Source organism: Capricornis sumatraensis, chromosome 14 (genome assembly GCF_032405125.1).
Source record: "Capricornis sumatraensis isolate serow.1 chromosome 14, serow.2, whole genome shotgun sequence".
NCBI lineage: Eukaryota > Metazoa > Chordata > Mammalia > Artiodactyla > Bovidae > Capricornis > Capricornis sumatraensis.
Window position 1 is genome coordinate 63,263,331 of NC_091082.1, and position 13,479 is coordinate 63,276,809.

The 13,479-nt window shown below is 39.0% G+C and overlaps 1 protein-coding gene across 3 annotated transcripts in view; it reads left to right on the plus strand.

Moving 5' to 3' along the window:
* RABGAP1L (RAB GTPase activating protein 1 like) overlaps nt 1-13,479 on the plus strand; it is a 721,006-nt gene that overhangs the window by 569,227 nt on the left and 138,300 nt on the right. For all 3 annotated transcript variants that reach the window (XM_068986467.1, XM_068986468.1, XM_068986469.1), the window contains one exon: nt 3,507-3,635. In XM_068986467.1, coding sequence (XP_068842568.1) covers nt 3,507-3,635 — 129 coding nt within the window. The remainder of the gene's footprint in view (nt 1-3,506; nt 3,636-13,479) is intronic.

Consider the following 13,479-nt stretch of genomic DNA (forward strand, 5'->3'; position numbering starts at 1 on the left):
GTATTGCTGAAGCCTGGCTTGGAGAATTTTGAGCATTACTTTAGTAGTGTGTGGGATGAGTGCAATTGTGCGGTAGTTTGAGCATTCTTTGGCATTGCCTTTCTTTGGGATTGGAATGAAAACTGACCTTTTCCAGTCCTGTGGCCACTGCTGCGTTTTCCAAATTTGCTGGCATATTGAATGCAGCACTTTCACAGCATCATCTTTTAGGATTTGAAATAGCTCAGCTGGGATTCCATCACCTCCACTAGCTTTGTTCATAGTGATTCTTTCTAAGGCCCAGTTGACTTCACATTCTAGGATGACTGGCTCTAGGTGAGTGATCACACCATCGTGATTATCTAGGTTGTGAAAATACTTCTAATTACCCTCCAAAATATAAAAATCAATTTGTCCCTCAAAATAAGTCCTGCATCTCCTTTCTAATTTGCATCTGTTAATCTTTTGACTTTTTAATAGTGGGTATGCTTGGGATTTCTTTGGAAGGAATGATGCTAAAGCTGAAACTCCAGTGCTTTGGCCACCTCATGCGAAGAGTTGACTCATTGGAAAAGACTCTGATGCTGGGAGGGATTGGGGCCAGGAGGAGAAGGGGACGATGGAGGATGAGATGGCTGGATGGCATCACTGACTTGAGGGATGTGAGTCTGAGTGAACTCTGGGAGTTGGTGATGGACAGGGAGGCCTGGTGTGCTGCGATTCATGGGGTTGCAAAGAGACGGACACGACTGAGCAACTGAACTGATGGTTGAAGTAAGCTTCCCCTGTGGCTCAGATGGTAAAGAATCTGCCTACAGTGCGAGAGACATGGGTTCAATCCCTAGGTCAGGAAAATCCCCTGGAAAAGGGAATGGCTACAAGTATCTTCTCTAGTATCTTGCCTGGATAATCCCATGGACAGTAGCCTGGCAAGCTACAGTCCACAGAGTTGCAAAGAGTCGGACACAAATGAGCAACTCACATTTTCAGGCAATCTGGAGCTTCGCTAACACCAGTGGTGTCTTGAAAAGGGCAGCCACAGAGTACTCTGAATTCTGGTTTCCAGAGACTTCATCTCAGTTGGGCTGTATCTTTCTTCTTTTGTATGATCTCAGAAGCTGGACTTGAAACTAGGCCTTGGGCAGTATTAGAAAATTAGGTAACCATGCCGCCTGCAGGCGATAGACTGTTGCACACCATTTTGGGTCATCTGTTTGTAGGTAACTAGAGGTTAGTTGCACTGACAATAGAAAAGGTGCGCTTAGAGGTTTTGAATGATGAAGAAAGCTACCAGTCCTGTTTCCCTACAAACTCTATAAGCAGCCTGTCTTGAATTTTCCCAACAATTACCAAAGAGATACTCATCAGAACCAGTGTTACAGGTGAAATAGGATGTGGTATGTCTGGTATAACTGGTAGGTGGATGCTTTCTCAATAATTCAGCAGTTGATATTTCAGTTGAAGAAGCCCACTTTTGGGCTGAATTTGTTTCCAGTAACTGCTTTTCCCAGTTAAGGTGAGTTGATAGCACTTTATCCTGCTAAATATTCTCTCCACTACTTATTGCCACCATCTTTCAGTATCTATGAGGGAGGAAATAAGTCTGAGGTGTCCTGAAGCTTGTTTTTTTCCCTTGGCACTGTTAGCCTGGCTCTATTTTCTGATTACTACTTTATGAATCTAAACTTGGGCCAACCTAGTCCCCTGTGAAAATGCCTGCTGTGTGAATTAATATTTTATTTTACATTTCTATTTAAAAGAGAAGCGAAGGAGAGAAAAAATTGTATATGTAGAGTGAAAGAGAGACTAAAGGAGGATTCATTCAGTTATTCAGTAAATTTTAATTGAGTACCTCCTATAATCTAGGCATTAGTCTTATCACTGTGAATACAGTAAAGAACAAGACAGATAAGTCCCCTTTCTTTAGGATGACAGCAAATGAAAAACTAGAAAATGAGTGGATGAAGAATGACTTGATGGGCTAGGAGGAAGAATTTAAATGCTCAGAAAAGGTCTAACTCAAATCTTATATTTGTGCTAAAATCTAAATCACAAAAAGTTATTATCATAATGAAGATGAGGGAGAAGAATATTCCAGACAGAGATAACAAGCAGCAGCCTTCAGTTAGGAATGAACTCAGTGTGTAAAAAATAAAAACCCAAACAAACCAGAAAGAAGGCTAGTGTTCTTGGAGCTTGAGATCAAGAAGAGAGATGCAATTCAACATAATGTTGAAGAGGAAGGCAGGGCCCCAGATCATAAAGGGTCTTGCAGGTAATGGTGGTGATTTTGGATTTTATTCTGAGCACAGTAGGGACCATTGGAGAGCTTTACACAGAAGAGCAGCGTGATCTGAAAAAGTATCTAGCTGCTGTAAGGAGAGGGAAAAAGAGGGAGACCAGTTGGGAAGTTGCTGAATGACTCAGCTGAGAAACAACAATGGCTTAGACCAGGGTGGTGGTGATGACAGCCCATTATGATCAGAATTCCTCTGACTTCCTTTTAGTCTTTCAATGTAATTGTTAATCAGTTTTACATTTGAATTTAAATAAAGTAAAATTTGAACTTGCATTTAGTTCTGTGATTTCTAGCTACCATATTTTTTTGTTTTAATCATTTCTTTCTACCATTTTTGACACCACCTAATTTCTTTTTGACTTGGCCTATTTCAGTGTACCCAGTATGCCTCAGTCTCATAATTTGTGTCTCAGTATTTGCCAATGATTACATGTAGTTGTTTATTGAAACATTTATTGCCTTTCTTATTATATGATCTTTCCCACAAGAAATACAGCAAAATATAAAGAAGAAGAAGAGAAAAACTATAACCTCACTCTTCAGAGAAACATTTTCTTTTATTTCCTTTCAGTCTTTTTTCTGTGCATGCACGTATTTTCTGTGCATGCATATAAGTAGTTGTTATTTCTTAAGTAAATTTTGCAAAAGTAGCTTTCATAAGAAGTTCAATAGTTAAGTGGTTTGCTTCATTTACTTAATTTTTTAAGTCTTTAAGATATGGAACAATTTCTTATTTTCTTCATTTGAGCTGCTATTGTCATTAATTGAAAAGTCATCCTCTCATTAGGTGTTTGTTATATAACTCTTCTGTGGTTTAATTGTACTATCTGTGTCTTCCCAGCTTGGAAAAAAAAAATCCTTAGAATGCCCACCAAGTTAAAATCACAGATGTGTCCCAGAGTTCACACTTTTTCCTTTTTCTGGCATTTTTCTTTTCCCAGAGCCATAATGTGGTTAGCTTTGCCAGGATCCATCATTCTAATCTAGAGGTTATATAAGTTAAATATGTTAGCTTGTTAATTAATTCCATTGTCACTTCTAGGATTTATGGTGACTTATTTCAGCTTATACTAAAGCGGTTAGAAATCTCTTCCTAAAAATTTTTGGACCTCACCTAGATCTTGGCCAATAAAAGTTACATTCAGGAAAATAGAAATTCCTTTTGCAATGTATTTGTTATGAATGTGGGTTAAAATGTAATGGACGATTCTTCATGATTGTTTTGTAGACCTCAAAGGAAGATCTTCTGCAGGCTGATTTTGAAGGCGCCTTAAAGTTCTTCAGAGTCCAGCTTCCAAAGAGATACAGGGCAGAGGAAAATGCAAGAAGGCTAATGGAGCAGGCTTGCAACATTAAGGTATGATATATGAATTTATAGATAATAAAGGTGGAACATGAATGCAGAGTAACATGGCAAATTATGTAAAACCCTCTGTTTGTTGCTGGATTCTGACTGTGTTGAAGGTGATGTGGTATCTGACCTAGTCTCTCTCCGACATTTTCTGTGAAGGTGGTCTGTATCTATAGTGGCTGTATCTTCTTGTAGGACTTAGAGTGAACCTTGGCTGGTTCGGATTCTAACAAGAGGAAGACAAACATTGATCTTACAAGTGGGCCTCTAGAGGAGCCTGCTGTGATAGTGGTTTCCACAGCAGCAGACTTAGTATTTAGATTTTGCCATCTATTTTAAGATTATTTAGGGCCAAGCAAGAAACGCACCCTTCCCACCAATTTCCTGTTGGCTTGGGAATCTGTCAGAGGAGGATTTCTAGGTGAATTAGTTTCTGAAGTCGAAAGGCGTTACGTGGCTCCTGCTTCATCAGGTCTATCCATGGGCTTTTTGTGCTTAACTCTTAACTGGATTTTAAGATGGGTACAGTCATTCTCATTTTCAGTGAATGTTCTTGATTTGGAGTGTAATGCTTTCCAGTCAATGCCTGTGTCTATTGAGGAGTTTCCTGTTAGATGTCCCATTGCTTTCTTCTGCTTCCTGCTAACACAGATAATGACTGTGCAGTATACAGGACTTATGGCGGTGGTGTTTGTTCCTACCTACTTACATTTTGAAATTTATGGCTATGCTTAGTGGCCATCTCTGATGGTAGATGTTGTCCATGGGTTTTTGGTTTGATACCTAATTTCTCTCTGGTTTTTGTTCTGTTTTGTTGTTTGATGTGAATTATTTAATCCAGTTGTTATTTTTTGATGTGGGGGCAAAAACAGTACTTAAAAAAACTAGGTGAAAGAATCAAATAAGTTTTAGAGGTGTTTGTTGATGATCATAGCCAGAAAGTTGATAATTTCCTAATGTAGAAAAATTATACAGTCAAGTTTTATAATAATCTTAATTAATTTGGGGGCTTCTTTTATATTTATAATTAATCCAGTAATTCACCAGAGCCCATCATATTACCAATTTGTTTCTCTTCCTTTACAGAACTAAGTCAAATAAGCTCAATTGTGAGTTTGACAAAACTAAGCTAAATAAATTTGATTATGAGTTAAAGAAAAGAAAAGCACCCTGCTTAGGCTGTGCTTTCCTTTCTCTGAGGGACTTGGAAAGCTCTGTCTTGATCTGCCCATTTCCGTCCCACACCTGACAGATATATGTGGCTATATTGCATCTTATCACATGTCTGATAAAACTTAAACACATTTTATAAATAACTTGAAATAGAAATCCCTATCTAGAGAATTGTGGTATCAAGGTACCACTTTTTGTGCTATCTCACTTTTACAAGAAAGGTTTTTTAAATCTATATTTGTTTTGGGGGCTGGGCTGGCTCTTTGTTGTGATGCAGGCTCTCTAGTTGCAGTGCCTGGGCTTAGTTGCCTGCCCTGCAGCTTGTGGGGTCTTAGTTCCCTGACCAGGGATTGAACCCACATCCCCTGCACTAGAAGAAAGATTCTTAACCACTGGGGTAGTACCAAGATAGTACGTTCAAAAAAAAAATTGGAACCGGTTTACTGATGTAAGTTCTTGTACCTTTGGCATATTCTAGGAAATCTTCTTAACCTAACCATGACAAAAATATAAATTTGTTTTCTGAACAAAGATCCCAGGTCTTGTAGACTTTACATTCTTGCAGAAGGAAATAGACAGCAGTAACCAATGAACATAATAAAGAATATATGTAATATGTCAGAAGGTGATAAATAGCTGTGAAAAGAGAAAAAGTAGGGCAAAATAAGCAAGATTGGGTTGATGGGGAGAAGAAGCATTACAGTTGTTAAACAGAGTAGATCTCATTGAAGGTAAAGAGATGAGTTAGTCATGGAGATGTCTAGGGGAGGAGCACTGCAGCAGAGGCAACAGCTAATTCAGAATCCCCGAGGCTGGCTCATGCCAAGTAAAGTTGAGGAACAGCAGGAAGGCCAGTGTAGAGCTGGAAAGAAATGAATGAAAACAAGGGCAATAGGAGAGGAAGCTAGAGAGCTCATAAGGCCACTGTAAGGGCATAGGCTTTGCTTTGTATGAAGTGAGGAGCCCTTACAGAATTTTGAGTGGAAGAGTAATAAGATCTGTCTGAGGTTTTGGAGGATCACAGTGCCCACTGTGTTGAAAACAGACAAGACGAAGGTAAGAGTAGAAGTAGGGAGATCAGTAATTACTGGGTTTGCAGTAATCCTGGTGAGAAATGATGATAGACTGACCAGGGTGATCATAATGGGGAGAGACACAGAATGGAAGTGGTTGGAACCTGGACATATGCTGAAAGAGAACTGACAGGACTTCATGATGTATCAAACATGGGTGTGAGAGGAAAAAAGGAGCCAAAATGATTCCACAGATTTGGGATGAAGCAGTTATAAGATAGAATAGCCATTGGCTTATGAGGCTCATGACTGAAAATGTGCTTTGACATAGACTTCCCTTTAGCACAGTGCCCACTGTAACACATTTGTGTGTGTGTGTGTGTCTCATTAGACTTGTGTTTGAATTTTAAGTTATTTTAAACTAAATTCTAACTGTTCAAAAATAACAACTCAATGTTGAATGTAAGTAACTCAGGAGAAAAAGATTACATTGTCTTTCAAATGAACTCTGTATTCAAAGAGATAATCTTCCAAAGGCATTAAGAAAGATGGACCTCTAAAGTCTTCATCCTGAAATGCAGACTTTTAAACCTTTGATGACTGTTTTATTTGACTAAGATCAGATGACTAAGCAGAAGCCACGTTTGTCTGTAAATGTTGAAAATACATTCCAGTGGTCATGGTGACTGAATTTTGTGGGTGGTAGGTTTGAAAGACAGGCTTCATTCAGTTGATTGTTCCTGAGCTGTCAGAAGGAAGTACTATAACCTGGGGCAATGCTGTAGGGACCTATTAAAATAAAACATTCATTTCTAAGAATAAGAGAGTAGAGCGTTAAGAGGTACAGGTAAATGTTTTCAAGGGAAATCTAGAATGATGGGGAAATCACTGAAAACAAAAAACCCAGGAAAGTGATTTTAAAATATGAAATGTAACAGGGAAAGACTTTTGTCCAGTATAATTTTGAAGCTCCTCAGAGGATGGAGGTAACTAACAGTTGTCAAGCCGGAAACATGAGATCTGAGAGACACTGAAACATAAAATGTCAGGAAACAAGTCTAAAATATGACCTGAATGGATTGTTCCTGGGATGAAAGTGCTGTGTGCAACCACAGTGATTTATTTGCACATAAACAGATAGATAAGAATTCTTTAAAAAGTAATAATAGGGTTGTTATTTTGTTTTGTGTATTTTGTTAGTTTTTTGTGTTTTCTAAGGAGAGTACTTCTTCTTAGATACAGTACCCGCAGGGTTGTTTGGTTGTTGGTTGGTCAGTCACTGTTGTATGTGACTCTTTCCAACCCCATGGACTGTAGCCCACCAGGCTTCTCTGTCCATGGGGTTTTCCAAGCAAGAATATTTCCTTCTCCAACGGGTCTTCCCAGATTAGGGATCAAACCCATAGCTCCTGCCTTAGCGGCAGATTACTACCACTGAGCCAGAACACCATCTTAATTTATAACATGATTGTGAGGTGGATGTGAGGTTTAGTTGAAAGAAGGAAGGCATAAATAGTACAGTATTCAGGGTTTGTGCTGGGACTAGAAGGTAGATCTCCAACATGAAAATTTAAGATTGTTAACCAACAACTGCATTTTGAAATAGCCTTTATATCAAGACCTTAAACATTCATACATACTCGCACATATATACCTGAAGTGATACTTATGCTTATAATGTATGAAGAACTCTGATGTCTTTTCTTCTACTGTATTATATTCTATTTCACTTTAAACTTCTCTCCTTCCGCTTCCAAATCCCCAAACCAAAAAGCTAGTCACAACCGACTAAATGGATTTCATAGCAGCTTACAGTTTTGAAAAAGAACTCAGGCCTGTTCCACTACTGGTCCCTCCTCCCCTTTCCTGATTCTGATAGACTGCAACTGTGAGAGGTTGTGGAGGGTGAGGTGTTACACTGAATAATGAAAGTGGGAGTCTGGTAAGGATGTGAGTCATCATGCCATCTTTATAGCAGCATATGCGGGCAACTGGAAATGTTAGGAAATGATGGACTTACAGACCAAAGCTCCATATTCGATGGAACATTTAAAGAGAAAGGCAGCTACAGTATGGAATAGGCAAAAAAGTTGAACTCATGATTTCTTATCCTCAACCTGTATAAGATTAAGAAAAGAATTTCTGTTGAAAGTAATCCATTTTTAAAAAATTTTTAATTATTTTTATAGTATTTGTATATGATCATATAGTCTTCAAATGGATATGTTCTCATTTAATTACCCTTCAAAATGAATCAGTCCTCTAATTCAAAGAAACTGGGTAAACAGTAATTTCAGTCAACTGACTGGTTTTAAAATAAACACAACAGTTATAGGTAAAAAATAACTTGTGAGCTCTGTGTGTTGATAAGAGGATTTATCGATAAAGCACATTGGATTGGGTAAATAACTTTATTTTTCTGAAACCTGTGTGATACTAAATATCAGGAATATTTTTGGTGTTTTTTTTTTTTTTTAATTTACTAACATGACTTTAAATCATTCTGATATTCCTTCTGTTCCTATGATCCAGCCAGGCTAAAATGAGAAAATAGGAGAAGGAAATGGCAACCCACTCCCATATCCTTGCTTGGGAAATCCCATGGGGAGTCTAGTGTGCAACAATCCATGAAGTACAACAGGGTTGGACACAGCTCAGCAGCTAAAGAACAAATGGCAGTTCTAGCCAATGTATGAGAGCAAAAACTTGTAAGGAATTGGGGGTTGGGGCTGAAACCAAAATCCTATTGTTTACAGATGTGAATGTCTATTTAGAAAAACCAAAATAAACTGCAAGCAAATATTTAAAGTAAAATAAAATAAAATAAAATAAAATGAGAAAATATGTTTACCAATCAGACTTTACTTTGAAAAATCATTTGGTTACTAATATATGAATATGTTACACTTTCACAAGAAGGCAAATTTTGTTGAATATCATTATTCAGTTGTTAGCTTATTGTTTAAAACTTTGCTATGGAGAACTTTTTAAACTTGGATCTTGGCTTCATGGACTCTGAGTCACTAGAAATTTGAATTTCTTTATATAACCTTCTAAGCATCCTGTGTTTCCTAGTGAGACAATATATAGCCTTTATTGGATTCTTAAAGGCAACTCAGTGACTCAAACAAGTTAACTTTTGTGTTGTGGGATCATCTTAGGAATATAAGAAAATAAGAACATAATAAGAATATAAGAACATATTAAGAAAATAGATATTTCTTTACAGCATAAGAATTTATAAATGTACCTATACATATTCAAGTATATATATATCAGTTCAGTCCCTCAATTGTGTCCGACTCTTTGCAACCCCGTGGACTATGCCACAGACTTCCCTGTCCATCACTGACTCCCTAAGCTTGCTCAAACTCTTGTCCATTGAGTCGATGATGCCATCCAGTCATCTCATCCTCTGTCATCCCCTTCTCCTCCTGCCTTCAGTCTTTCCCAGCATCAGGGTCTTTTTCCAGTGACTCAGTTCTTCCCATCAGGTGGCCAAAGTATTGGAGCTTCAGCTTCAGCATCAGCATCAGCATCAGTCTTTCTAGTGAATATTCAGGACTGATTTCCTTTAGGATTGACTGGTTTGATCTCCTTGCAGTCCAAATATACATATAACCTTTATAATTATTCTTTTTTTTGCATACTTTTATTCAACATTAGTCACATATTATATTAGGTTAAATTGATTAAATTACCATTCTCCTTGGTCAAATGCATGCTAAGTTGCTTCAATTGTATCCGACTCTGTGCAGCCCTCTGGCCTGTAGCCTGCCAAGATCTTCTCTCTGTGGGATTCTCTAGGCAAGAATACTGAAATGGGTTGCTATTGCCTTCTTCAGGGGATCTTCCCAACCCAGGTTCGAACCTGTGTCTCCTGTATCTCCTGCACTGGCAGGCAGCTTCTTTACCATTGGCGCCATTTGATCAAAAACTGCCAGTTATTCAACATTGTATATAACTTAATTCAATATTTCATGCCTCCTTATGTTTCAAATAGACTATTTATGTGATGATGACATATTAAAAATTTGGCTTTTTTAAACATAGAGGCGTTTATTTAGTGGTCATTGCTCTGATAAAAACAAAAAGATGGGGAAAAAAAGATGAATTAGAAGAATAAAATATAACAGAAGTACTATAATATGTTAGTTCTATGGCTGTGAAAACCTTTCCTGAGGATAATTCTCCAAAAGCTGGGGAGCACATCTTTTTTTCTCCAGTTAATTTTTTTTTGGAACAGTGTTACAAGTGGCACAGTTATGATGAGCCCCATTAGCAGTAAAGTTCATCGTATCATTCAAAATATTCTTTTGGTATATCATCATAATAAAATGTTTAAAAAAATAAAATAGCCTATATTACTTATATTTTATTGGCAAAATAACTTGAATGATATTAAAACTGTGGTCTGACATTAAACTGAAAGAAGGACATTAGAGGGAAAAGATCATTTACTGAATAACTACTATGTGCCAGGAGCTATACAAGAAGACTTCTCAGAGGAATTAAGATGAGACCTAAGGATTAGCAGGAATTAAGGAGTACATTGGGGGCTTGCCTGGTGGCTTAGACGGTAAAGAATCCACCTGCAATGCAGGAGACCTCTGTTTGATCCTTGAGTTGGGAAGATCCCCTTGGAGAGGGCATGGCAACCCACTCCAGTATTGCTGCCTGGAGAATCTCATGGACAGAGGATCCTGGTGGGCTACAGTCCATGGGGTCGCAAAGAGTTGGACATGTCTAGTGACTAAGCACCGGAGAAGGCAGTGGCACCCCACTCCAGTACTCTTGCCTGGAAAATCCCATGGATGGAGAAGCCTGGTGGGCTATAGTCCCTGGGATCACTAAGAGTCGGACACGACTGAGCGACTTCGCTTTCACTTTCACTTTCATGCATTGGAGAAGGAAATGGCAACCCATTCCGGTGTTCTTGCCTGGAGAATCCCAGGGACGACGGAGCCTGGCAGGCTGCTGTCTATGGGGTTGCAGTGTCGGACACGACTGAAGCTACTTAGCAGCAGCAGCAGCAGCAGTGACTAAGCACAGCGTAGCACAGCAAGGAGTACATGGAGGCAGGGGGAGGGGAGTTCCATGCAGAGAATATGCAGAGGCTCAGAGGCAATAAGAATAGACCGAGTTGTCCAAGACCTAAATACAGTTCTTACTGGAAAATAGAGTTTGAGGAGGGAGGGAATGAGGGGAATAGATGGAAGACTAGAGAGATAAGCAGGGGCCAGACAGCTGGTACAGAGCCATGTAACCCTGTAATCCAATGGAAAGCAGCTTGGATTTTATCCTGGTGGGAGGGGAATGGATTGAAGTTTTAAATAGGAGACACAAATGATCAGATTTATGTTTTAGAAAGGCTTTTCTGGCTGGTGTGTGGAAAAGGGATTAAAATGGATAAGATTAGATATTGGTAACAGACCAATTCAAGAGTGGTTGCATTAATCCAGTTAATAAGTGACCAGACTAGTATTAAAGAGATGTGGACAGATTCCAGAAATGTTCATGAGATAGAATCAACAGATTCTAGTGATTAAGTGAGAGCTTAGGGCAGAGAGTCGGACACGACTGAGCGATTGAACTGAACTGAACTGAACTAGGGCAGAGAAGGAGAGTCAGTAATGACTCTAAGGATTCTTACTTAGGCAACTTGGTAGTAATCACTTTATGAAGGCAAGCAAAGAACAAACTACAAGGATGGAGGATAATGAGTTAAGTGTGGGACATGCTAAGCTCATGGTGTATATCCACAATCTCAAATCCAAGTACATAAAACTATCCAATAGGCGGTAGGTTTGAAAGGGAAGTCAGATCTGAGCTGAAAGTAGGCATTTGGATGTCATCAGTATTTGAACTCTGGGAGTTGGTGAATTTTCAGAGGAGCAGAGAAAAGAGTTGAGGATAGATTCATTAACATATAAGAGATGCGCCGAGGTGTAGAAGCTAGTGAGACTGGAAAGGTAACACCCAGAATAGTGTGAAGTGTGAAAGCAAAGGGAAAAGGTATATTTTCAAGAAGGAAGAAGTTGAACAACTAACCAGGATACTTAGAGTTCACGTAAGGTACTGAGAGTGGAAGTGGATGTCATGCAACAGTTAATGATAAAGAGGTGCTTTAGTGACAGCAGTTTCAATGGGGTGATGATGTATAACAACCAATGATTCAAGGAATAAATGGGAGGTGAGTCAATGGAAAAGGGAAGATGAGACAACTTCTTCTAAGGAGTTTAGCATAGGGTGATAACAGAGGATGACAGCCAGCAAGCCAGAGCATAAGTACAGAAGATGTGAGGTTGAGATGAATTTTGGAGGATGGGGAAGATGGCTTTAAATGCTTAAAACTCCCTCAATGAATCAGTGTCTTCATATAGTATCTACTACATGCCAGGCACTGTGCTAGGCCCAGGGAATGCAAAGTTGAACAAAAGCAAAAAAACTCCCAGAACTCATGGAGTTTATATTGTGCAGAAGATATTAATTAATCATGCCTTAATAGATGTACGATTATAAAGTGAGACAAATGCTCAGAAGGGATGTAATAAAGATATATGAAGAGCAGAGAGCAAAGGAACCCGACTTTGACCCAGGGGATTAGGTAAAGCTTTCTTGCACTGAAATGATAAAGCACTTCAGACTGAAGGAAATGTGCGGACGCTGTGGGGTGGGAGTGTGGTATGTTTAAGAAATAGGAGATGGCTCAAGGAATGATGACGGTTGGTATCCAGGGGCCAGACCATTCATCTTCAAATAAGAAGGAAAGGTCCACAAGAGAAAAAGCTAAAGATTAGATATATATCAACAGAGACAGACCTCAGATAAAAGAATGTACTTTTTTTCCATCGCAGCAGGAGGGACTGAGTAGATGGGGAAAAAAGGCAAATGTGCAGGTTAAGGAAGGGAAGGGAAGGATGAAAGAAATTGAATTCTCCTATTCCATTTAAAGGTTTCTCTTATTTCTGTTAAGCAGCATCCAGAATCAAGGGAATGTAGTAGAGCTAGAGATCTAAAGAAAATGGACAAACTTTTAGATATTGTAGAGAATGGAAGAACTAACAGAAAACACAAAAGAATTCTTGGGCTGAATTGTTGGAGATCGTGAATTCATAATGGCAAAAGTCTACAACTTGTTTGGGAGTTTCTCTAGAAACACCCACCAGTCCAAATGTACACCTGAAGAAAGTGGTTAAGTGGTTTCACCTGTAGCTGAGGTGTCCCACCATTAGACAAAAGGGCAGTGGTGCACTAATAAGTCAGACCTTTGGGGGCATGAGAAGGAGGAGTAAAGGGTGAAACTCTGATTTAAGCTTTTGCCAGTTTCCAGGTAGAATACTTCCGCCATGGCCAATTTCAAGGTACCAGTGATTTAACAACTGGCACACAATTTATAACTATTAACAGTCATTTCTGTTGGACTGGTAGCTTCTAACACCAGCACACCCACGGGGTCAGAGAGAGAAGGCTTGTAGCAGGAGAGTGGTTAACATGATAGATAATGGAATAGAACCAGTGAAAGAGAGAGTGAGGGCAGATAGGGATTGTGAGGCTGTAGGACAAGGGGGAGAGGGAGAGGGACAAAGAACTGAACTCTAAGAACGCAGAGAGTGGTGGCTAAGGACATTCAAAGTCTTATTGGTGATTACCCAAGAGAAATG